The sequence below is a fragment of the Gopherus evgoodei genome, chromosome 2 (assembly GCF_007399415.2).
Source record: "Gopherus evgoodei ecotype Sinaloan lineage chromosome 2, rGopEvg1_v1.p, whole genome shotgun sequence".
Taxonomy (NCBI): Eukaryota; Metazoa; Chordata; order Testudines; family Testudinidae; genus Gopherus; species Gopherus evgoodei.
In genome coordinates, this window is record NC_044323.1 from 228021997 (window position 1) to 228048959 (window position 26963).

Sequence of the window (26963 nt, forward strand, 5' to 3'; positions counted from 1 at the left end):
ATTATTTCTCAACCTATATAGTCCTTTACTTTAATGGAGTTATACTAGGAATTAATATGTCCGATTATTTTTGGCTGGCTCCAAACATATGCATATTAAAATATAATTTGGCTTTATCTCATTTTTTCCAGATAAAGATTAGGAAAAGTGCAAAAATTTTAGAAATGTTGTTGTCAGAAGGGAGACCAAGTGCAGCAATGGACTTGAGAAAGACTCTAATTCTCATTAAGGGTACTTCTACGCTACGGGATTAATCCGATTTTACATAAACTGGTTTTGTAAAACAGATTGTATAAAGTCGAGTGCACGCGGCCACACTAAGCACATTAATTTGGCTGTGTGCGTCCATGGTCTGAGGTTAGCTTCGATTTCTGGAGCGTTGCACTGTGGGTAGCTATTCTGTAGCTATCCCATAGTTCCCGCAGTCTTCCCCACCCCTTGGAATTCTGGGTTGAGATCCCAGTGCCTGATGGGGCAAAAATCATTGTTGCGGGTGGTTCTGGGTAAATGTCGTCACTCATTCCTTCCTCTGGGAAAACAACGGCAGACAATCATTTTGTGCCCTTTTTCCCTGAATTGCCCCGGCAGACACCATAGCCCAGCAACCGCTTTTTTTTTTTTTTTTACAGTGTATGTGTACTGGATGCCGCTAACAGAGGCGTTACTGCAGCGCTACACAGCAGCATTCATTTGCTTTTGCATGATAGCAGAGATGGTTATCAGTTGTTCTGTACTGTCTGCTGCCATTGTAAATTGGCAGTAAGATGATGGTTATCTGTCATTCTGTACTGTCTGCTGCTATCATGGGTGCCCCTGGCTGATGTCTGCTGGGGGCGCAAAGGCAAAACTGGGAATGACTCCCTGAGTCAATCTCTCCTTTATGGTTTCTAAAAATAGAGTCAGTCCTGCCTTGAATATGGGGCAAGTGTACTAGAGAACCAGTGTATCAGAGAGCACAGCTGCTCTGTGTCAGATCCCCCAGAAATGGTGAGCTACATGCCATTCACGGCGGGTGCCCCTGCAACAACCCCACCCATTGCTTCCCTCCTCCCCCAACCTTCCTGGACTACCATGGCAGTGTCCCCCCCATTTGTGTCATGAAGTTATAAAGAATGCAGGAATAAGAAACAGTGACTTGTTAGTGAGATAAAATGAGGGGGAGGCAACCTTCCGGTGCTGTGACAGTCTAGGCAGTACAGAATCTTTTCTTTACACAGGAAAGGTAGGGGGCTGATGGAGCTCAGTCCCCAGTTGCTATGATGAGGACGGTTACCAGCCGTTCTGTACCATCTACTGGGAATGACCGGGAATCATTCCTATTTTTACCCAGACGCCCCTGGCCAGCCTCACCTGAGGCCAGCCAGAAGCACTCACGGGCTGATGGTGATGATGGATAGCAGTCATATTGTACCATCTGCCACCGGGGAGGGGAGAAGAGCGGATACTGTTCTTCACTGCTGCAGCATCACGTCTACCAGCAGCGTTCAGTAGACATAGGGTGACACTGAAAAAAGTCAAGAAACGATTTCTTTCCCTTTTCTTTCACGTGGTCGGGGGGAGGGAGTAAATTGACGAGCTATACCCTGAACCATGCTGGACAATGTGTTTGAACCTACAGGCACTGGGAGCTCAGCCAAGAATGCAAATACTTTTTGGAGACTGCTGTGGACTGTGGGATAGCTGGAGTCCTCAGCACCCCCTCCCTCCCTCCATGAGCGTCCATTTGATTCTTTGGCTTTCTGTTACGCTTTCACACAGCACTGTGTAGCCTGGAGATTTTTTTCCAACACTCTGGCATTTCGTCTTCAGTAATGGAGCACTGTGCACTGTGGGATACCACCTGGAGGCCAATACCGTCGATTTGCGGCCACACTAACCCTAATCCGATATGGTAATACTGATTTTAGCGCTACTTCTCTTGTTGGGGAGGAGTACAGAAACCAATTTAAAGAGCCCTTTATATCAATATGAAGGGCCTCGTAGTGTGGACGGGTGCGCCGTTAAATCGGTTTAACGCTGCTAAAATCAGTTTAAAAGCGTAGTGTAGACCAGGCCTAAGGTTGCCAAGTGTCTGGTTTTCTACTGGAAAGTCCAGTTGAAAAGGGAGAGCAGCAAGTGATGGGGAGGGGGGAAGAGGAGCAGGTGGGGGGCAGGGCCTGGTGAAAAGGCAGAGCGGGGTGGGGCCTTGGGATGAAGAGGCGGGGTGGGAGGGCAGGGCCTTGGGGATCTGGTTTTCAGCCAATAGAAAGTTGGGAACCCTACTGCTCATGTCAGTGGGACTGATGTCACAAGGAAAAGGTTCTTGGGACCAATTCAGATTTCATGTAAAACAGTGCAAATTCATTAATTTCAAGGGAGCAGCCCATACTTGCACCAAGTCTGAGTAAGGGGCTCTGCTTGGTAGAGTTTTGAGTTCAGCATTCACTAACACTTCACATGTTGAATGGACTGCTTGTGGGGCAAGGGGAGGGGAGCAGCATGATGGCCTTGGAAATGCAGTGCCCTTCAGTGTGGTGTTCTCTGGTGCATGTGTGTCTGCCAGGTAAGGGATTGGATTAAAATGAGGAGGGAATGTGAGGGTGGTGGGCTGGACCAATAAGAATGAATTAAATAAAGAGAGGACTAAAATGGATGAGACAGGAAGTGAATAATATATGCATAAAGATTTCAGCAGAAAGTCAGTCAATGTCCCAATGTTCTGGAAAGTAGTGTAAAAGGGAGATGTGGAAAAGGAAACAAGGTTAGGGTGAAGATTGACTCAAAGGTTTCTGGGCTTGTGAGTCCAGGGAACATCCTGAGTTAATAAGAATAGAATCAGAGACATGCAGTAGGCCAAAAATCCTTTTTATGAGTATTGGTGGAATATAGAATAATAGAAAATGTAGAGATGGGAAGGACCCCGAGAAATCATCTAGTCCAGCCCCCTGCGCTGAGGCATGACCAAGTAAACTTAGGCTGGGCAAACACCTGTCAGGGATGGTCTGTTTCCAATGATTCCACAACCTCTGTTGGAAGCTTATTTCAGAACTTAACCCTTTTAGTCAGAAAGTTTTTCCTAATATCCAGCCTAAATCTCCCTTGCTGCAGATTAAGCCTATTACTTGTTCTCCATGTCCACTGAAGGTAGAACAAGAATTGATCACAGTCCTCTTTATAACAGCCCTTAATATATATGAAGACTGTTATCAGCTCCCCCATCAGTCTCCTCTTCTCAAGACTAAACTTGCTATTTTTTTTAACCTTTCCTTATATGTCAGGTTTTGTAAGCCTTTTATCATTTTCTGTCGTCCTCCTCTGGATTCCCTCCAGTTTCTCCACATCTTCCTGAAATGTGGTGCCAAGAATTGGACAGAGTACTCCAGCTGAGGCTCCCAGTGCCAAGTTGAGCAGGACAATTACCTCCTGCGTCTTACATATGATACTCCTGTTAATACACCCCAGAATATTAGCACCACATTGTTGACTCATGTTCAGTTTGTGATCCACTATAACCATCAGATGCTTTTTCAGCAGAACTACCACATAGCCAGTTATTCCCCATTTTGTAGTTGTACATTTGATCCCCACCCCTGGAGTACTTTGCACTGTCTTTATTGAATTTCATCTTGTTGAATTGAAACAAATTCTCCAATTTGTCAAGGTCCTTTTGAATTTGAATCCTGTCCTCCTCCAGAGTTCTTGCAAGTCCTCTCAGGTTGGTGTCATATGCATATTTTATAAGCATTCTCTTTGTTACCCAAGTTATTAATAAAAATATTGACATCTGCTGGACCCCACTAGAGAGACACTCCCAGTTTGACAGAGAACTATTCATAACTACTCTTTGAGCGTGGTCTTTCAACCAGTTGTGTATCCACCTTATAGTACCTTAATCTAGACTGCATTTCTCTAGTTTGCTTATGAGAATGTCATGTGGAATTGTGTGAAAATCTTTACTAAAATCCAGGTTATCGCAACTACTGCTTCCTGCACCATCCACTAGGCCAGAAACCCTGTCAAAGAAGGAAATGAGGCTGGTTTGGCATGATTTGCTCTTGACAAATCCATGCTGGCTATTCCTTATAACCTTATTATTCTCTAGGTCAGATGTGGACGAACTACAGCCCATGGGCCACATCTGGCCCCTGGGACCGTTCTGCCCGGCCCCTGAGCTCCTGGCCAGGCAGCCTAGTCCCCAGCCCCTCCCCCGCTGTCTCCCCTTCCCCGCAGCCATGCCACCGTGCGGGCCGTACTCCTGCTGGGCAGCATCGGGAGCACAGCTGGCTCTGTCTGGGTGTCACAGCTGTGAGCTCCTGCTGCTGGTAAGGGGGCGGGGGAGCTGGGGGTTGGGTAAGGGAGCAGGAGGTCTTGGGGGGTAGTCAGGGAGGAGGGGGCGGTTGGATGGGCTGGAGGTACTGGGGGTGGTGGTCAGGGGATGAGGAACAGGGAGGGTTGGGAGTGGGAGTCCTGGGGGGAGGCTGTCAGGGGGCAGGGGTGTGAATAGGGATTAGGGCAGTCAGGGGACAGGGAGCAGGGGGGTGGATAAGGGGTTAGGGGTACTGGCAGGGGGTGGTCAGGAGACAAGGAGCAGGGGAGGTTGGATGGATTGGCGATTCTGAGGTGGGCAGTCAGGGGGTGGGAAGTGGGAGGGGGTAGATGGGGGCGGGGAGCAGGCTGTTTGGGGAGGCACAGTCTTACCTACCTGGCCTCCATACAGTACCCCTGCACTAGGTGCTTACAAACTGTGTGTTTAACAATTTGTTCCAGTATCTTTCTAGAGATCAAAGTTAGGCTGATTGGTCTATAATTCCTTGGGTCGTCTTTGTTCCCCTTTTTAAAAATAGGTACTATGTTTGTTTACCCTTCTCTTGTCCTCTGGGACCTCACCCATTTTCCATGAATTCTTGAAGATAATTGCTAACATTTTTGAGATTGCTTCAGCTAGCTCCTCTAGGATGAATTTCATTACACTCTGCTGATTTGAATACATCTAAATATTCTTTAACCTTTTCTTTTCCTATTTTGGCTTTTGTTCCTTCCCGCTTCTTGTTAATATTGGTTGTATTGAGTATCTGGTCACCAGTACCCTTTTTTTCATGAAGGCAAGCAAAACAGGCATTAAATGCCTCAGCCTTCTTGATGTAATCTATTATTAGCTTTCCTTCCATGCTAAGTAGAGGACCTGCACTTTCCTTCATCTTTCTCTTGCTCGTTGTGTATTTAAAGAACATCTTCTTATGCCTTTTATGGCAACTGACTTGAATAAAACAAAAACCTAAATGTTTTTTTAAGATTTGAAGTCATGAACCCCCAAATTTACTCCCTTCCTATGACTCCCCTCCCCTCTGGCTAACATTGTTTCTTACTGTTGTGTTAGCCAGAGTCCCTTCCCTCATCATGACCAGCAGGTTTAAAAGTATGCTGCCAGATCCACGTAAATCTATGCTGAGCCCTAGTGCTTTGATTTAAATTTTTCTGTTGTGTTCTCTGAGGCAGATATGCTACAGACTGCATCGAGTGACAGTGTGCCAGAAATGTGGTATTTCTAGGGCTCTCAAAGATGGAAGTGTAAGCCCTTACTGTAGAGTTGGTCCTTACAACACAGGCAGGAGAGAGCTGCGGTACTGAAAAACAGGGTCCTTGAAATACTCTGGTAAGAGGAGGTGGTCTTTGCCAGGCTGGATGGGAGAAAAAAGGTCATATGAACTGAATTTCCAAATCTTTTAAGGTTTTTCCATACTTTTGCCTAGAGAAGAAGGCTTCAATATTTGAATAAATCTGTTTAGATGGTTATGATGGAGACGCCAAGAAAACAACGGTCATCACTGGAAATTTTTCAATCATGTTTGGATTTTTTCCAAAAGACACACTCTAGTTCAAACTTGAATTAATTCAGGGAAGTCCTCTAGTCTGTATTTATACAGGAGATCAGATGAGAGAGTCAGGCAGCCTGGGGAGGCAACTGACCAGGGCCCACTCCAGGCACCAGCTCAGCAAGCAGCCCAAGGGAAGGGGCGGCACCTCGGGCACTTCAGTGGCAATTTGGTGGCGGGTCCTTCGGTCCCTCTCAGAGGGAAGGACCTGCCTCTGAATTGCCACCGAAGAAGAAAGCGGCGTGGTGGAGCTGCTGCCGATCGCAATTGCAGATTCCCTCCCCCCCCCCCCGCTCCCCCGCCACCACTTAAGGCACCAAAAAACCCTGGAGCTGGCCCTGCAACTGGCCCAGTAGTCTGGAAGCCGTGGGCTCACAGGCCCAGGGACAGTCTGTATGGCAGGGCTGCCCCAGAGCCCTAGACTCTGGAAGCCCATTGCAGGACTTCTAGGTTCCCAACTGTGTGGCAGAAAGGGGTTCCAAGCTCTGTGCTGCAGAAGAAGGAGCCTACATTCCGAGAACCCTGGCTAGAGCCGATTTTCCCTGGGCTTTTGGGACTGCAGGGAGCCAGAAAGCCCTGGCATGGTGGTGTTTCCTAGAAATATGTATCCTGGAAACCTGGAGGACCCCGGCTCCAGTGCAGTGTGAATGGTGGGGCTCTCGAGCACCACGCCACATGGGCTGGCAGGGAACTAGGCAGATTTCTGACAGAAACCTTCCTGTGGTTCACTAAAATTCATAGAACCTGATTTGCTTTCATGAGACATTTTGGGTTTGAAGAACCAGCATTTTCTAAGAAAATTCTGTTTCATTAGGAAATTTACAACCAGCTCTATGTCTGGCCTTATAAACTATGAAAAAAAAAACACAGAACAATCAGTGTAAAAAGCCACAGTGAGAGAAAGTGGGATGAAATTGGAAAAAGACTAAAGAGAGAGAGAAATGTTCTTTTCAGCTTTCTAAGGGAGTACTAATACAATTTAAAATTGTAAAAAGATGCACTTACCTGTCATTTTAATTTTAATCTTTTTGGAATGTGCAGGTGAAAAATAGGCTGTTTTCAAATCTAGATTCAGAGTTCTAAATGCAAAGCATTGCCCAATGATAACTTTTTGGATTTTTGATTTTTTTAAAAAAGCAACATTGTTCCTTCACAGCAGATTGCACAGTTAAGATATGAAATATAATTTACAAAAATAAATATTTCAGTCTCTTACAACAGGCAGACAGTATAAATAACTGATGATTAACTATTGTTTAACGTTATATTCTACCACCTATAAAGCTTGCAATGACATAGAAACGTCTCATTTGCACAGTAAGTATCCATATATAGAGAGATTTATTAAGAGGTACCTATATCTTATCACAGCTTTGGGATTGTTTAGTCAGCTCCTTGAATAGATACTATTAGGCAGTTTGCATACTGTATGTTAGTGCATTTTACTAATTGGAGGATATGGATTTTATAACAACTTTTTAAAAAGCTATTATAAAAATATTTTAGTCAGTTTTGAAAATTAAGATTATTCTCCAGTTTATACTAAGATTAAACTAAAACCACTCTAAGTGATTGAAAAATGTGTTGGGATTTGAGAAGCAGTTTAGTAAAAAGTGATTGGTTAAGAAAAGCCCAGGCATTCAAGTTGATTTATGAAAATATCGTTAACTCACAGCATAATTAATATGTGTAACAAACATCACTAGAAGAGGCAACCACGAACATATTGAAAAATGTGATAAGATATAGATGATGTATATAGATAAGCACTTAGAGGAAGCAAAACATCATGAGGTACAAACGTCATAGTGGATGGACCTGTAATAGTCACGTGATCTTCCACTATGAGTATTAGGCTAAAATACTTGTGGTTTTAGTTAAATTACATTGCTGGTACTGAAGCAACAGGCAGATAAAACAGCTGTGTTTGTCAGAACGACAGCAGCTTTTAAAATCCAAACAAATACATTGCAGACAGTTTCTGGTACCTAAAATCTACTTGAAATCAAAGAGAAAGCTAAGCAAAGAGAAGAGACAAAATACTACTGGAGTGAGAGGATATGCTGGCAGATGATGATGGTCTTGAATTCTCTTTGAATCCTACATCTTTGTAGACATCAAAAGAAAGGTTGGTGATTATGAAACAACATTAGGAAGCTCATAGTTATCTTTGCAGGGCATGTGTGTGTAAAAACTTAGGTTTGTAACCTAAGTTTGTAACAACAAACTGAAGATGTTAATCAAAAGAGCAGTCATGTCTTTAAACTTCATTTTACCTTTTAGGCCATGTAATAAAATCAGATGCTTTTATTCAATAATTTAAGTCAAATTACTTAGTTAAGTGTCTGCTTATAGAAGCTATCCTCTTTTATATAGTTTCTTCTCATCCACATGTACAGCACCTTTCATGTCTAGAAAAGTGGATAGGAAAATTGATTAAAAGCATTGATGAAAAGTAACATATCGCCTACTGCAAAACATTGTGGGAATAAGAAATGTCTGTAAAGAGACTGAAAGTATTACCTTTGTTGTACAAATGATTCTTATCTCAGAAGAACAAATACTCTAACCTGTAACAATGTTGTACTTCTGAACAGCTGAAAGCTTATCCAATCCTCCTCTTAGTACCAGCAAAAAAGAACTTCCTTGTCACAAAAGATTAAATTTACCCAATGTTTATTGAGGTAAGTAGGGAGGAAAATGTCATGCAAATAAACATTTTACAGTAAATGCAATATTCATGCATAAATCTACTTTCTCATACTTTCTATAGAAATATACTATAACTTAAGAAATAGATATGCTTCATTCATTACATATTTTTCAATACTTTTTCAGTAATATATTTTTACTAGGGTTGACTGTTTATATTTTAAGGGTTAAAAGAGGCAATTACATAGTATAAATATTTTAAAATCTATCACTTTTAGCATATTTATCTTACAATGTCTGCTGTTAAGATTAGCTTTATGGAGTTTTAATTCTCATGCCATTCATTCTAAGGACCTTCCTGCCCAGGTGCAAGAAGTGAATTTGCTTTCAATGTATAATGTTTATCAGAGATGCATAAAGTACTGGGGACACCCATGGAAGTATATGATCCCAAGTATATGACCTTGGGATCATATACTTCCATGGGTGTCCCCAGTACTTTATGCATCTCTGATAAACATCTTCAGTTTGTTGTTACAAACTTAGGTTACAAACCTAAGTTTTTACACACACATGCCCTGCAAAGATAACTATGAGCTTCCTAATGTTCCTAATATTTATACTATGTAATTGTATATTCATAGAAACTCTAATTTTACCATTATAGTATCAGAATAAAATGAAGTAAGTGGCAAAATTCTTAACATGTCTTAAATATTTTTCAGTTGCTTTACGTGAGATGAGGTTTTCAGAATGTTCATACACTTAATTAGAAATCCTGTAAATCAGTTTGTCTGAAAGTTAAACATGCACTTCATTTACCTTAATCTGTTGCAGTTTTTTCAACTGCTTTTTTAGAAAGATTTGAGAGAGTAATTAATAAAGGACAGGTAAAGGGTTTGATCTATGAGGAATTGAGATCCAGATCCACAAAGATTTATGACTCCTAACTTCCATTGGATTGGAATTCCTTTGTGGATCTGGCCCAGGGTACCCCTAACTCCCATTGAAATCAATGGGAGTGAAAAGTGCTTAGCGCCTCTTTGGAGGAGATTAGTATCTTGCAGAATTGGTCCCTCAATCTGTAACACATTCGTGTTCTAGTTTATCATTGCTGTGAGTTTAATCTTGGATGACGCATCTGAAGTATATGTTACTAGATGGCTGAAATTTAGTTGTGTGTGCAAAATATTCATCAAATGATTTTACTGTCACCATTATGAATGACACAATTACAACTAAAGTTAACATCCTTTTTTAACTTTGGGGGGGATGGATCTTCAATCTCTCTTCGTTCCCCCTCCCACCATAACATACAGTTAAGGTCCCCGCATCACATTAATCCTTTCCATCTCCAGTGGTTATAAGGCTCTGAACTGGGAGTCAGGGTTTCTTTTCCCTGCGCTGCCACTGATATGATTTGTGACCTTGGGCAAGTCACTTTTTATCTGTCTGGTTGTCTCATGGAATAAAACTCATTTTAAAAGACTCATTTTTTTAGACTTCATCCCATTAGTGAGGACGGTACTTTTCTGTCTGTGATTTAGGCCCCAATTCAGTAAAACGCTTAACCACATGTTTAACTGTAAGAATAGGATTAGTCCTTTTTAAATCAGTGGCACTTAAAATTAGGGCATGTGCTTGACTACTTTCATGCCAGTTTTTTGAGAGTCTTCAACTTCAGGCTGTGGTGTTGTAGGTGCAAAATTGTGGGCACTGGTGTTAACATGTAGATGACTGAATACCTCATTTATTCTGGGTGCAGTCAGGTAGTTAGACATCTAATAATCAAATATGCACACACAAACCCCAGCTTGCACATATGTTTGTCATGTTCAAAAGTGCAAGTAAGTTTTGCATGCCCACAATGAGTTGTGCCTGAAAACTTGGAGGGTGCTTCTGTTAGTGCTCAAATGAAAGAAGGTGTGTGTGTGTGTGTGTGCGCGTGCGCGTGCGCATGCATCTCCCATATGGAACTGGAGAACGGGAGGATTTCCAATGGGGTTTTCACAAAGCAAAAATGAAAGCATAAGAGGTTTCTATTGTAAGAAAAGATCCCAACAGAAATGCAGCCTCTCCACCTTACACTGGTGAGTGGAAATGCTACAATCATTGATATGCCAGAACTGAAAACTGCACTCACTTTTCTTGTGGAATGAGGGCCCTTGGGCACTTTTTTGTGTTTTGTTTTTAATTTAAGAGAACACAAGTGACTAGCTGGTTTGGAGATCAATGAGCTCTCAGTTGGTCACTGAACTCAATGGTGCACTGACCAGTGAGTTTATTCGTGGACACCCAAACTTTGATGTCAAAGGGCCACATCTAATTTCCATAAAATGGGGCAGACTGCAGCTACCTTCATCTCTAATGTAGAGGAAGAGGTGCAGCCCACAGAGACTATAGGTTCCAACATGCAGTGCTCCATCTTGACCTGGGGGGAAGGCTACAACTGGTGGGAGCAGGGCCAGCTCCAGGCCCTAGTGCGCCAAGCGCGTGCTTGGGGCGGCATGCCGCGGGGGGTGCTCTGCTGGTTGCCAGGAGGGCGGCAGGCAGCTCCGGTGGACCTCCCGCAGATGTGCCTGCGGAGGGTCCCCTGGTCCTGCGGCTCTGATGGAGCATCTGCAGGCATGCCTGCGGGAGGTCCACCAAAGCTGCAGGACCGGCGAGTAGCAGAGTGCTCCCTGCGGCATGCCGCCATGCTTGGGACGGCGAAATGGCTAGAGCCGGCCCTGGGTGGGAGCATAACATGTTGTGACTGTATTCCTTGAGGACTGCTTCTAAGGCTAGGTCTACACTTGCTAGCTGTACTGCTATAACTATGTTGGTTAGGGGCGTGACTCTTACTATAAAACGGTTTGTATTATAAAAATACATAAGCCCTACTGTGGATGTAGTTATACCACTATAAAAGTGCCTTATATGATATGGTGCCCTTGTGCTATGGAACAGTTGTGGCACCTTTACACTGATATAACTGTATACACACTAGGAGAGTTGTATCTCTTTAACCATATAAGTATTGTTAAAGAGGTACAACTTTCTAGTGTGGACAAGGCTTCTGTACTGAAGATGTGGGCAGACACAAGACCTGGTGTAGAATTCAATGGGCTGTTTCAGCTCCGCAGCCTGTGCTTTGGCTATCTCTGGTTTACTTGCAGTGTAAGTGCCCCAAGCCCATTCCATTAGACTGTTTGACATGTAAACACTTTTTTGGTGTCTTCAAGGCAGATCCTGTGACAAATAAAGGTAATTACTGCCCTACAAAGGAGGAAGATAATTTGTTGCAGGTGCTTTCTCAATAAATGCATAATTACTTGGGTGGAGTCCAGTTACGTAGATACTAGTAGCTGGACCTAGACAGTCCTATCTTGAACACAAACACTGACATAAGGGTTACCTAGATATAGAATGTATTGGGGAACTACTAAAGCAGTGGTTCCCAACCACAGGTACATGTATCAATTCTGATACTTGAAGCTTTCATAATTGATGCTCAGGTATTGTGCATGGAAAGAAAGTTTGTGTTACATAGTCAGATGATTGCATGGAAAGCTACTTGGTTATATAATAAAACATTTTTGTTTAATACCTTTTTTATTCCAACAGGAAATATGGGATGTATAAAATCAAAAAGAAAAGAGACTCTGCATGGAGATGGGCTAGATTTGAAGAACCAACCAGTACGTAAAACTGAACGAACTATTTATGTGAGGGATCCAACGTCCAATAAACAGCAAAGGCCAGTAAGTAGATAGTCTCAGGGGAGAATTCCAATAGCAAGATCAAAGCATGACTGGCATGATTTAAATTTAAATCAAAAACACATGCATGCAGAAGCTATAATTGTTCATTTTTGTCTACAGTTTTGCTTTGTAGTGCTGTGCAACTCACCGTCAAAGGGTATGCAATATTTTTAAAAGCCCTTGGTGGTTTATTGCTTCATAAATATCAGCTCTGCCTTCTTTTTATATAGAGAAAATACTCCCTGACATGTTGTTGGGTTGGGGAGAGGGGAAGGGAGGTTTGGCATGTTTGATGCTTTCAAGGAATGCTGAGTGACTCTGAGTCTGAAATAGTTTAGAAATCGTTCTAAAAGCATCAGTATTTTAGAAGCATTTTGCACTTTTAAGCTCATAAGAACTGTAGAGCATCAGAATTTCTTTGTAAAAGTACCACCCCTTTATTTTGAATGTGTAGTTCTACACTGATAAGGAGTGTACTGTGGCATGTAGTTACAGTGCAGCAAGCCTTGATTTCTCACCTCTCTCCATAGGTATATATGGACTGAATAGCAGCAGAATGGATGCAATTCTGCCGTATAGGGTGAAGTAAGCCAGCGGAAAACCCGTGTGTGCTGTGGAGCAGTGCTCCATCCACAGTAGCAAAGAGAGGGTGTTGAAGGCAGGCCACAGGTGTAACTCATGGGTCTGCTACCATGCAGGTCCACTAGTAAAACCCCTCTCCTGAAAAGGGGGAAACACAGCATCACCTGCCAAGTATTTCTGCAGCCAGGAGGGGGAAGGATGCCTTGAAATCTCCTGTGCAAAACCCTATAAGATGACCTGGTACAGAGGAGATGATATAGACCTATAAGCATTTTTCACCCTAAATTGGCAAAATATAAGAATTGTCACTGCCTGGATAAAAATGAAATAATTCCTTTTTCTCAGTTGCTCAGTCAGCAGTAAACATGTTTCCCCACATCTCCACTCAGTAAACGAAAAGTAAATATATTTTATAGGGCTCTTGAGATTAAAAAAATTAATTGCGATTAATCACAGTTTTTATCACACAATAATAGAATACTATTTATTTAAATATTTTTGGTGGTTTTCTGTATTTCAAATATAGGTGAGAGGCTCTGGGCTGGGGCTTCTGCCCCCGCTGCCAATGCCTCCCTCCCTGTTAAGTATGCAATCAAGGCATTAAAAAAAACGTAATGCATTAATTTTTGTTTTCCATTAATTGCAGGCGTTAAGTGTAATTAATTGACAGTCCTAATAGTGTTTTTAGCTTTCTGAGGGCAGATCCTCACACTGATAATTATTGCTCTGTTGTCCTGTTAAAGTAGCTTTGTCAAAGGTCAGTGCAGCAACAGCAAAGCTGTGAATTTTACACTTCACTTTTCAGCCTGGTGAGGTGTGAGCTACTAAGTTCAAAGTCTACTTGGGACTTCTTCAATGTTTACTTTATTTTTTGACTTTAAAATTGTGCAGGAAAAATAGCCACATGCTTCTTTTTAATTTAAGTTTTGTGGATGTTGTCTTAGAAATATGAAAGATGACTCTACGCCAGCCGAAGAATCTTTTATATTATGTACTGTGCATATAATGTATATAATCATAGTGATCTACAACTGCTTAATTAACAAATATTTTGTTGTAGGGAAATACCGAACTTTTACCAGGGCAGAGATTCTGTAAAGAAGGTACGTTTCCATAAGAACATTAACAACTTGTGATAGCTGTATATGAACAAATATAACAGTAAGAATGTCACTTGGCTTTCTGCATTAATAGACGCGGAGGAGCATGGGGACATTGTAGTAGCCTTGTATCCTTATGAGGGAATTCATGAAGATGACTTGTCCTTCAAGAAAGGAGAAAAAATGAAAGTTCTCGAGGAGTAAGTATAGCAGTGTTGGATATACTGTACCTTATCTCTGGATATCACTGCATCTCTATATAGATGTTGGTTTTCTCTCTCACTCTCACACACACTCACTCACTCTCTCTCTCTCTCAAGGAAAAATGCTCCTTTCCATGCAGGGCCGGCTCTACAGTTTTCGCCGCCCCAAGCAGCGCACTGAATTCCCGCCGCGGGGCAGTCTGTGTGCCCTTAGGGCAGCAGGCACATTTCCACCGCGGCGGCAATTCGACGGTAGCTTCTATGTTTAGCTGAAGCCGCCGCGGACAGCTAAACATAGAAGCTGCCGCCTAATTGCCGCCAATGCAGAAACGTGCGAGCCGCCCTAAGGGCACACGGACTACCCCCCACGGTGGCAATTCATCGCGCTGCTTGGGGGCAAAACAACAGGGACTGCCGCCCCCTGCAGAATGCCGCCCCAAGCACCAGCTTGGAATGCTGGTGCCTGGAGCCGGCCCTGTTTCCATTTGAAAGTGACACTGTGTCCTTTCCCCCAGCCCCTGTAACACTTGGGCAGCTGATCAGGTGAGGGTTGTAGCAGTTTGCTCTGAAGCTGAAGTTTCTGAGGTAAATGCTGTTTTTTTCCGCTCCAGCCCAGCCAATGTCCTCAGCAGCACCACAGAAGTAGCTGAATAACCTTTCATTATTTTTTGTTTGCATGTTGTGAATACTGTTATTATTTTGTGTTTCAGGCTTGGAGAATGGTGGAGAGCTAAATCTCTCTCAACAAAGAAAGAAGGCTTCATTCCAAGCAACTACGTAGCAAAAGTAAACACCTTGGAAACAGAAGAGTATGTTCTTCTATATTTCAGCACATTTGAAACTTTCTTTTCCACCTTGTTGCATATCCTTAGGGGTAGAGGGAAAAATATCCCTAACTCTTTCAAAATACTTTTCAGATGGTTCTTCAAAGATATAACCAGGAAAGATGCAGAGAGACAGCTTCTAGCACCAGGAAACAGTCCTGGAGCATTCCTTATCCGAGAAAGTGAAACATTAAAAGGTAGGCAATCAATTACTTTGGGGTTCATATCAGAGTTAAAAATGAACTCATGTCATCAAGATCTGAAGTTGGCCCAATATGTTATGTTGTTTGCTGCATATATCAGTGAATTCAATTAGACTGTGGTAAAGTCTCCAAAGGAAGTGAGGGAGTCCTATGGCTTAACACTTAAAACCTACTCAGAAAACTGTGACTCCTTGGATGGGTTAGATCAGTGATTCCTAAACTTGTTCTGCCGCTTGTGCAGGGAAAGCCCCTGGCAGGCTGGGCCGGTTTGTTTACCTGCCGCATCCGCAGGTCTGGCCAATCGCGACTCCAATTGGCTGCAGTTCACCGCTCCAGGCCAATGGGAGTTGCTGGAAGCAGCGGCCAATATGTCCCTTGGCCCGCGCCGCTTTCAGCAGCTCCCATTGGCCTGGAGCAGTGAACTGCGGCCAGTGGGAGCCATGATCGGCCAAACCTGCGGACGTGGGGTAGCAGCAGCTAGGCTCCAGCAGTGATTTAAAGAGCCCAGGGCTCCCTGCAGCAGCCGGAGCCCTGGACTCTTTAAAGCACAGCCCAAGCTCCGCTGCTGCAGCCCTTGGGTAGTGGCAGCAGGGCTCCAGCGGTGATTTAAAGGGCCCAGGGCTCCGCAGCAGCCAGAGCCCCAGACCCTTTAAAGCGCCACCAGAGCCCTGCTGCTACCGTGCTATATGCGAACCCATGTTATATCGGGTCGTGTTATAGTGGGGTAGAGGTGTGTTAATCTTGAACTACAGCAATGTGTGCAATATAGGTGTCCTATCTACTAAACAACATCTTTGCTCTGTTTGTCCACAGGCAGTTATTCTCTGTCCATCAGGGACTATGATCCACAGCATGGTGATGTTATTAAGCACTATAAAATAAGGAGTCTAGACAATGGAGGATATTACATTTCTCCAAGGATTACATTTTCCACTATCAACGACATGATCAAACATTACCAAAGTAAGTTAACTCAGTCAGTGGCTTGTTTATCAGACATTAGGCATTGTTTTCATTAAAGCAAATACAGGAGCTCCTCACTTAAAGTCGTCAAACAACGTTAAGTTGCTGATCAATTAGGGAACATGCTCATTTAAAGTTGTGAAATACTCCCTTCTAACGTCTTTGGCAGCTACCTGTTTTGTCCACTGCTTGTAGGAAGAGCAGCCTGTTGCAGCTAGCTGGTGGGGGCTTGGAACCAGGTTGGACCAGCAGTCTCCGTCAGCTCCCCATTCCCTTAAGTTCCCTGTGCAGCAGCTGTAACTCCTCATTTCACATTGTAGTTATGTTCCTGAAAAATGCGACTTTAAGCTAAACGATGTTAAGCGAATCCAATTTCCCCATAAGAATTAATGTAAATGAGGGGGTTAGGTTCCAGGGAAATGTTTTTCACCAGACAAAAAACTATATTACTTACACACACACACACACACACACACACACACACACACACACACACACACACACACACACACACACACACACACACACACACACACACACACACACAATTAGTTTTAAACAAACAATTTAATACTGGTACACAGTGATAATTGTGAAGCTTGGTTGAGGTGGAGGAGTCAGGGGGTGGGATATTTCCCAGGGAATGCCTTACTGCTAAATGAAGAACCCATGTTATATCGGGTCGCGTTATACCCCTCCTCCCGCTGCCATGTGCTGCTCCTTCCCTCTGCCTTGGAGCTGCTCCCATAAACTCCTGCTTGCTGTACGGCGGAAGGAGGGAAGAGGGGGGCTAGTGTCAGGGTGTTTCCCCCTCCCCCGATCTCCTGCACCGCGCTTACCCCATCTTCCATAGAGCAGGGGGGACACATGACAGACAGAGGAAGCTTCTAGGCAGTAGCTGCGGGTCTCAGCAAGCTGATTTAATTAACAGGGCAGTGTACTTAAGCCTGGGGTCAGCTAGTTAAAGGCGAAATGCATGTTTTTTCTCTCATACACAGGGGTGGGGTGTCTGTCTGCCCTCTCTCCTTTCCTGCTGCCTTGTAGAGCATTATGAGAGTTAACCCTTGAGGGCTCAGTCAATTGCTAGTTCATTTACCAGTAAGGCATTCCCTGGGAAATATCCCACCCCCTGACTCCTCTGCCTCAACCAAGCTTCACAATTATCACTGTGTATCAGTATTACATTGTTTGTTTAAAACATATTGTGTGTGTGTGTGTGTGTGTGTGTGTGTGTGTGTGTGTGTGTGTGTGTGTGTGTGTGTGTGTGTGTATAATATAGTTTTTTGGTCTGGTGAAAAACATTTCCCTGGAACCTAACCCCCTCATTTACATTAATTCTTATGGGGTATCATAACCTTAGTCCCAGATTTGGACCTTAGCGTCCAAAATATGGGGGTTAGCATGAAAACCTCCAAGCTTAGCTACCAGCTTGGACCTGGTACTTGCTGCCACCACCCAAAAAATTAGAGTGTTTTGGGGCACTCTGGTCCCCCTGAAAAGCCTTCCCTGGGGACCCCAAGACCCAAATCCCTTGAGTCTCACAACAAAGGGAAATAATCCTTTTTCCCTTCCCCCCTCCAGGTGCTCCTGGAGAGATACACAGACACAAGCTCTGTGAATCCAAACAGAGTGACTCCCCCTCTCCGTTCCCAGTCCTGGAAACAAAAAGCACTTTCCTCTTCACCCAGAGGAAATGCAAAATCAGGCTAGCAAATTCAACACACACATAGATCTCCCCCTGATTTCTTCCTCCCACCAATTCCCTGGTGAGTATAGACTCAATTTCCCTGAAGTAAAGAAAAACTCCAACAGGTCTTAAAAGAAAGCTTTATATAAAAAAGAAAGAAAAAATACATACAAATGGTCTCTCTGTATTAAGGTGACGAAATACAGGGTCAATTGCTTAAAAGAATATTGAATAAACAGCCTTATTCAAAAAGAATACAAATCAAAGCACTCCAGCACTTATATTCATGCAAATACCAAAGAAAAGAAACCATATAACTTACTATCTGATCTCTTTGTCCTTACACTTAGAAACAGAAGATTAAAAAGTAGAAACTACTTCTCCAAAGCTCAGAGAAAGCAGGCAGACAGAAAACAAAGACTCAGACACAAACTTCCCTCCACCCAAAGTTGAAAAAATCTGGTTTCCTGATTGGTCCTCTGGTCAGGTGCTTCAGGTGAAAGAGACATTAACCCTTAGCTATCTGTTTATGACATGGGGAAATTGGATTCGCTTAACATCGTTTAGCTTAAAGTCGCATTTTTCAGGAACATAACTGCAATGTGAAATGAGGAGTTACTGTGATCAGAATGCTTTCCTTGTTCTATTTCAAGTCTTTCCACATTTTTTGTAAAAAATCCAAGTACTGAGAATTGTAGCAAGATGAATATTAGCCTTGATTCTGACCTCTCATATGCGTGTGTAAATGAAGAGTAACTCCATACACATCAATGTCAATGTTACACTAGAGAATAATCAGGCTCAGTGTGAATAAGTGCTGTTTTCATAAGTGTAAGCAGCTATATGTGGACATTATGATATGCTGGAATTCTCAATATTTGTTATACATAAATGTCTTCCAGTATCGTATCTGGTGATTCATATGAAACAAAATCAACGCTGTAATTTTCTTGTGCCAACAATGACATTTTTTGTGAGTGACTTTGTGATGGGAATGCAAAATTCTCATTGACTTCAAAGGGAGAAGGGATTGGGTCCATAACAAGTAATCTCTTATAAAAATGTTTACAGCTGCTCATTGAGTACAAAAGTGACTTTTCATTGCCTTTGTTGTCTTCAGGTCAGGAAAAGGAGATTTGGGGCCCATTCTGTAGCTGAAAAATATACAAGATTGAGGTTTTCAAAGCCACACTGAAGGTTTAGCCACACAATTTTGATTAATTTTAATTTATGATGTGTGGTAAATCCCCTGCACTGACTGGAAAATCTCAAACTTACTTTATTACATTTATTTTTTCCTTGTAAGCATGCAGTGACTAGGGAAGTAATTATTATCTATTTAGTGGGTGGGTGGCTACTGTATAATTTAAGAGCTGCACAGAAATGTAACAAAATACTGGGCTCAATCCTGATTTTTATTGAAGTCCAGTGGCAGCTCTTTCATTATCTAGATTTCACAGGATTGTAGCCAATATATCCTCTAAAGGGAAAAGAGAAAACACATCAGTATCCTTCACGAAATAGCACTTAGCCTAGAAAATACCACGGGTGTAGATTACTTGTCTACAGTTTGGCACGATGCCTTTTGGTATGAAACACCTCACAAGCTAACTAAATCACTCTTTCTTAACTGACCGAGCCAAAATGCTGTGTTCCTTAATGTCATCAGACATATGCTACTGTATCAAAACCTTTCCCATCTTAAAAGGCAGCATGTCTAGTGGCCTGAACATAGGACTCAAATCAAGAAATTCCTGAGTTCTATCCACAGCTCTGCTATAGACCGTCCTTTGCGAACTTGTGCAAGTTACATAGTTTCAAACTCAGATGCCTAAAATTAGGCACCCTAATAAGTGAGTCTGTGCTTTAGAAATGCTGATTGAAGTCAATGGAAGTGGTATGTACTCAGAACTTCTCCTGATTTGGATCACATACTTTACTAAGCAACAAGATATTTTTTTTTCTTAAACAGTATTTCCTATTCTGTCTTCATTAACATACTTTCAGCAGTTCGAACATACATTTTATTTACCGTGGCACTATTTATCTTAGTGCACTGTTGAAGTAAAAAAAGCAAATCAAATGACAATATGAGCAACAACAGTCTCTTTGCATCTGCAGATCTATGGCATCTAATGCAGATCACGCCTGTTATAAATTGGCTCTAGAATGCAAGAACTCCCAAATCCCAGCATGGAAGGTTAAAATTGTATGAAGGTTGTAGTGAAGTTGGTTCAGGGCTGCAGTTGCACATGTTTTACTGTAGGCACATAAATGTAGTGTAATTACAAAATGTAATGGATTTTCTACTTGTTTTTTCTTTGAAAAATAGAGAACTCAGATGGTTTATGCAGAAAGCTGGAAAAAGCATGTGTTAGTCCAAAACCCCAAAAACCTTGGGATAAAGATGCCTGGGAGATTGCACGGGAATCAATTAAATTAGTGAAGAAACTTGGAGCTGGTCAGTTTGGAGAAGTTTGGATGGGTAAGTTTAGAAGCCTTTGGTTTGCTTAGTGCTTTGAAAAGGATCTTTAAATATTCAGAATGTCACTGAAATATAAATATATACAGTGAAGTTTCAAGGATCTAGATTCATCCCTGGTGGTGTTACTTAGATTTCATTGGAGTAATATCAGACATGAATTTGGCTCAATATATATATTTGCGATCAACATATTAAGTCCCAGAAAATACCTCTCATGGGCAGTCAAACTCCTTGTAGAATTTCCTCTGATAGCTGTTGTGGGGAGTGAGTTCCCCTATGGAAGAAACTATGCTTTGACTCTCAGAATTTATGGGTTTCACAGGATCTGCCAGAGCCTTCTGTACTGCCTCTTGATCCCCAATGAGTCCTCCTGGTTCCCTGTCAGTGCAACTGTAGGAATTGTGCTGACTGCTTTCCTTGCACATAGAGATCCCTGGAACTCTGCCCTAAAGCCTTACACTGTAGGGCTATGCAGATTATATGTAGCACCCACTGTCAGGCATTTTTTTTAAAAGCCATGGTGCAATAGTTTTCCACTATAAGGGCAGTTCTACAGGAGAAAAGGTTTGCCAGTACAGCTCTAACAGCAATCCCACCTATTAAAGAAACTGCTTCCCCCTCCCCACCCCCCAGAAAAAAAGAGTGACTTTGCTCATATAGCTTCTACCAAGCTATAAGCTATACCATCAGAATAACTTTTTTATGTTCATATAATTGCATCTACACTGTGGCTGTATAGAAATGTCTGCCAGTATAGAAATGTCTCTCTCTCTCTCTCTCTCCCTCCCTCCCTCCCTCTCTCACTCACACACACTCTCTCTCTCCTAATCTCTCTCTCTCTCTCTCTCCTAATCAACATTCCTGGCAAAAGTTTCTAGTGTAGACCTGTTCTGAGCCTCAGGTTCCGCATGTGTGTTATGCCTTTGTTCTTCTTTCTTCTTCCTCTAAATTCTAGTGTTATTCATAAGTAGGGCCCTGCATAAATCACTGTTGTTTATATATTTTAGAAAATTGACTACAATGTAAATAGGAAAGTATAGAATTTCACAGAGTTTGCGCTTTGTCAATTTCAAGGAGGGAGTGGATTTTACAAGTATGATTCTATGCAGCGGTGGTGTAGCTGTGTTGGTCCCAGGATATTAGAAAGACAAGGTGGGTGAGGTAATAGCTTTTTATTGAGCCAATGGCGCTTGTCTCTCTGACCAGTAGAAGTTGGTCCCATAAAAAGATAACTCACCCACCTTGCCACAAGTAACATTAGTCAATTTCAAGGCAGCGCACACAGCACTCCATTCTTCCACACATGGACGCAGCACTGTAAGCTAAAGTAGCTTTTTTTTTTTTTTTAGACTTTGTTGTAGACATTTGCCTTTTATTTATATAATATAATTAATATAATCTCTGTTGGGGAGCATTTTCATGATTTCTGCACCCTCTGTGAAATAATTATTTCAACAGGGCTATATTCATAAGCACCTCCCACTGACTCCAATAGGACTCTCTTAGCTTTACAAACTGCATGATACCTCAGGATTTGGTCCAACACGTTTTGCTGGATGTCTCTACCTTTACAAAATACTCTCTTAAAATCAAGGTAAAGATGTTTATTTGAACACTTGAAATACAAAATAAAATGTGTGTTTTAGTGAATAATGTGCAGAGCTTCAGCATCTCTTGATAAAGAGAAGACTGGAAAGTAGCACATAGCAATTGTCATATTGGATCAGAACCAGTGGTCTGTTTAGTCCAGTATCCTGTCTCTGATTTTGGCAAGTATCATCTGCTGTCCAGGAAGGTGTAGAAACTCTTCAGTAGGCAGATTTGAGAGTAATCAGCTCCAGTATTGTTTCATCTTTGGTCTCCAAAAGATAGAATGTCCTGAAGACCCAAAAGTATGAAGTTTACTATACTATTCCTTCCAAAAAATGTTTAGCATTAATTATGATAATCCTGCTTATTCCTGTTATCCATCTAAATATACAGTTCTTTTTTGTTCTTGGCTTCAATGACTTCCTGTGGCAATGAGTTCCACCGTCTTATTACATGTATGTGAAGAGTGTTTACTTTTGTCAATTCTGAATTTTCCACCTTTTAAATTTCACGTTAAAGTATATTCCCTTGCTTTTGTGTTATGAGAACTGAAGTTCCTGATCTACCTTCTCTATGCTGTTCATTATTTTATATACTTATGTCCCTTCTTATTTATTTCCCTTCGGAGGAAAACCAGTCCAGTCTTTCAGTCTCGATGTCCCTAATGCTGCTACTCACCCTTCTCTGAATCTTCCTTCACTTTCATAGGTCATCTTTAAAGAATAAATATTTTAACGTGTTTTTAAATAATAAGATACAGTAGGCAATGCATTTCTAAGCAATGAAAGTATGCCTGAAAGCTAGTCAGGAGGTACAAAGATAGGCTTGAGTGATTTTAGCCACCCAAAATAGCATAACAGTCTCATAGGAACACACTATTTGGAATATTGTTGTTTTGAAATGGTATGTGTGTATATATATATAAAAGTAAAGATTTAGATCTGTATATTGCCATGGGTGTGGCATCCTTGATAGTCAAACAGAAAGGTCTAATTCAGTGATACATGTAAACTTTGACTATAAAACATACTAGTTGCGCTCTGCTTATATAACTGTATTATATGTTATGACTGAATGCAGCTTCTATGTTCTTTCATGAGAAGAAGCTTGAGAAAGCCTCTAGCTATGAGGCTCATGAGTGATGCTTACTCACTGGTTAAGACAAGGGTCAGCCATTGTGCAGTTTTTCCTTGTGTAATACACCAGGTCAATAAATATTGTGACTGACACTGAACTGCTATAGAAAAGTCAGTGTGGTATGTTGTCATCTGTAGAAATTGCAGCTAATTTCAGGAAGCTACTAGTTCTGCATACACATGCAAAAAAATTAAAAGGGGGTGTTTCTGGTTCAAGATGTTTCCTCTTGTTTATGTGATGATCTCGACATGGGCTGAACATTTTCCTCTGTGGATTGTTGTTACATTATGTGGGAAATTACTGTACTGTGAAGTCGAGTAGCGTGTTTCCTCTCACTCTCTGCATCTTTTCTGAAGCAAGAGAAGCTGATTTGCATGGTGAGGATCCTTTCTGAACAAGCGTTTTAATCATAGAACTGAAGACGATATAGCTGGAAAAGACCTATTAGGTCATCTAGCCCATGCCAGGACAGGATTGTAGTAAGCACCACAGCCTCATTTATTAATAGTCAACTCCTTAACACTTCCCTTAGTTTGGAAATAAGATGGTTATATTACTTCAATGATAAATTACGTCTGCTTTTATGGAACAAAGATGATTCTTTTAAGCAATACTATGTACCAAGTATAAACCACTATTGATGGCTTGATTTCTGAAGAACTTTCTGTTAGTAGAAGGAATGTAACTAGTTTTATAGTTACAAAAGGGTGGGAGGGAAGAGGAGTGTGCGAGAGAGGGAGAGGGAGATCACATCTGCTAGCAGCAGTATTGTTATGGGTCTGTTAGCACCTCTTCATTTTTTTTCAAGAGTTTATAGTTCAGTCGTAAACATTCCTGGAGGGATTGAAGCTTGGAGTAAAGTGCTTCATCTATGATTTCTTTTGGGTTTGAAAGAAGTTGGCTTGACTCATAGGACTAGTCAAAACGCTCAGGGATCTGCCTGTATCTCCTTTTAAATATGTACCTGGAGCAGTGCCCTTTGCTCTTTTTATATGCCTGTGTGGGGAATAGGTAGAACTCTGTTGCTTGTGTGCCATTGGTGCTAACCGCGCCAACGTTCACATGGCTGAGCGGGAGGTGCCATTCCCCTTCCCCACCACAATGGTTAGGCGATGACGACTGATGTTGAGAGAAGCATACGCTCTAGGCATTGAAAGGAAGTAGAGGAGTCATTGCTCACTGTGCTCCCGGCCAGTGCCCAAGAAGTATTCTGCCTGTTTCGGCCACTATATAGCCTGAGATGTTCTGTGGTTTCAAGACAATTTTTACTTCTATAACTCAGACTAGGCTCTTAAGATATAATTTTGCAGGCGATTATTGTTTTTGAGCAGGGAATGAAAGGGTATATTTTACAGGTTAAAACAACAAGGAGTCCTTGTGGCACCTTAGAGACTAACACATTTATTTGGGCATAAACTTTCGTGGCTATAACCCACTTCATCAGATGCATGGAGTGAAAAATACAGTAGCAGGTATAAACACACAGCACATGAAAAGATGGGAGTTGCCTTACCAAGTTGGGGGTCAGTGCTAAGCAGGCCAATTCAGTTAGGGTGGATGTGGCCCATTCCAACATTGAGAAGAAGGTGTGAGTATCAACAGAGGAAAAATTATTTTTTGTAGTGACCCAGCCACTCCCAGTATTTATTCAGGCCTAATTTGATGGTGTCGAGTTTGCAAATTAATTCCAGTTCTGCAGTTTCTGCTTGAAATCTGTTTTTGAAGTTTTTTTGTTGAAGAATGACCACTTCTAGGCTTAAGCCGCATTAGCACTGACCCTAACTTGGTAAGGCAACTCCCATCTTTTCATGTGCTGTGAATGTATACTTTTTTACTGTATTTTCCACTCCATGCCTCTGATGGAATGGGTTATAGCCCACGAAAGCTTTGCCCAAATAAATTTGTTAGTCTCTAAGGTGCCACAAGGACTCCTCGTTGTTTTTACTGATACAGACTAACATAGCTAACACTCTGAATTCTTGTACAGGTTAGTTTACTAGTCTTTCATCTCTGGTTTTCAAGCTCTGTAATGAAAATCCCTTTGGCTTATAATGGATATCACAAATCCATATCACAGTTTGCTATAACTGAATGTGTGCAAAAGTCTAATGGAAGTTTGGGCAACCAAGCCCTTGCTCCAGCCAAAATGATCATTCTCTGGGCCATATTTAGTCCTGAAGTAAACGTGTACTGCTCCACTAACTTCAGCGCGATTGCATTTTCGCATGTAGAGATGTCTGTGGCCCTCTTATGTAACTGGATTGGTAAATTCCCCATGCCTACCTGTCATTTTGAGCTCCACATTTCATTTTAAAAAGCATTAACTGTATGCTGAGTTACTACTTTCCACCATACAATTGACCAAGATTTTTAGAGTGTTGCGTTAGTGCATTTGTGCAGCAGTTGCATTGACAGGATAGATTTAAACAGCACTATAGAACAGTGTGTCCTTGTTTTATGCATTATTGTCCCCAGGTATTTACCGACATGAATCATAATATACTCTGGCATTAATAATTGAATGAAAGAGTTCTCAGCCAGGCCAAGAGAAAAGATAACATAAAAAGAGTCCTAATAGTTTACTTTATTAATGAGACACATTGTTCTTACATCTCTGGTGTAAAGGATTCTTGGGTTTGAGGTAGTCTGGATGAGAATGTCTGTCTGTAATATTGCACTCTTTTTAGTATTTTTTATACAACTATTAAAGAAGGGAATGGAAAATTTATTACTGGTAATTTCCTTTCTACTAGTAGTATTTCCCGCAATCCTGGACATCTGGGTTGCTCTCCTCTCTCTGAAGCTCGTGGAGGCAGATCAGTGTTTTGACACCACACACTCTGGCTATGCTCATTTGTTCCTGCTTGCTATTGTATGAGTTATTCTCAAATTGTAAAATATGTATATCATTATTAATTAATTTCCAGAGATAATGAAATAACTATGTATATTAGACCAAGGAAGATGGTCATATGGTAATGAGTCCACTTACATCTGACCCTTGCCTGTATAAGCCATCCAGAGTGAGTGAAAGATGCTGCTAGCAGAAAGGAAAGGATCAGTAAGCAAGTTACCATTCTGTAATCCAGTGTCTCCACTGTTTCTGGACATCTGGGAAATAGCAAGCAGTGAACAGATGTAGAAAGGGTTATGAACCAAAAATCTCGTAGGAAAGCAGTACCCACCTTTTTCTGTGCTTGCTCAAGAGTGTCTAATGTTTCTGGGCCATCACCTGCAGCATGTTTCCACCAAAAAAGATTTCTGCAGAAGTTAGAAGATCCACCTTGTAAAGCTTGCCTAATGAAGGTGCTAGCTATAGACCAAGTGGTTGCTTTGCAGCTTTCCAAAGTGGACGCAGTTGCTCGTTCCGCTCTGGTGATTAAGTATTTCATCAGGTGCACCTTGATTTCTTATGGCACAGGAACCTCTGATTTTAGGCTTCCACAATACATAGTCTAATCCACCTAGAAATGGAAGACTTTCTCGGAGTCCCTGGCATTTTGGGTAGAAGGACATAAATAGGGAGCCGATCTTCTCATGGATTCTGTATGCTTGAGAGATTTTCAACACTCTTTTGATATCTAAGGTGTCCCACATCTTTTCAGTTGGATGTTGTGGTTTTGGACAGAATGAAGAATGCACAACCTCTTAGGAAGTGTGGGAGGAGGAACTTACCGTAGGAAGAAAAAATTCTGGTGTGCTGAACGCCACCTTCTCCTCTTGGAGCATGAGGTAAGGCTCCTGTACAGATAAGGCTGCCAGCTCCAACACTCACCTGGGGGACATGCCAGCTACTAAGAAACTAATCTTAATGGTTAAATAAAAGGCTGACTCAGAGGCTCAAAGGGATGACTAGTCAGGGTCCTCCAAGCTGGAGGAAGGTCCCATTTCAGAAAGAGAGGCCTGACCACTTGTCTGATTAATTATACTGCTCAAAGGAAT

At 41.9% G+C, this 26963-nt stretch overlaps 1 protein-coding gene across 2 annotated transcripts in view; it reads left to right on the forward strand.

Moving 5' to 3' along the window:
* The window catches only part of LYN (LYN proto-oncogene, Src family tyrosine kinase), a 95814-nt gene that overhangs the window by 27139 nt on the left and 41712 nt on the right, over window positions 1-26963 (forward strand). Inside the window, exons 2-8 of one of the 2 annotated variants that reach the window (XM_030553121.1) lie at window positions 12111-12184; window positions 13890-13932; window positions 14024-14129; window positions 14843-14941; window positions 15050-15153; window positions 15973-16122; window positions 20142-20294. In XM_030553121.1, the coding sequence (XP_030408981.1) occupies window positions 12116-12184; window positions 13890-13932; window positions 14024-14129; window positions 14843-14941; window positions 15050-15153; window positions 15973-16122; window positions 20142-20294 (724 nt within the window). In that variant the 5' untranslated portion in view covers window positions 12111-12115. Of the gene's footprint in view, window positions 1-12110; window positions 12248-13889; window positions 13933-14023; window positions 14130-14842; window positions 14942-15049; window positions 15154-15972; window positions 16123-20141; window positions 20295-26963 lie in introns of both variants that reach the window. The other variant, XM_030553120.1, reaches the window with a different exon arrangement.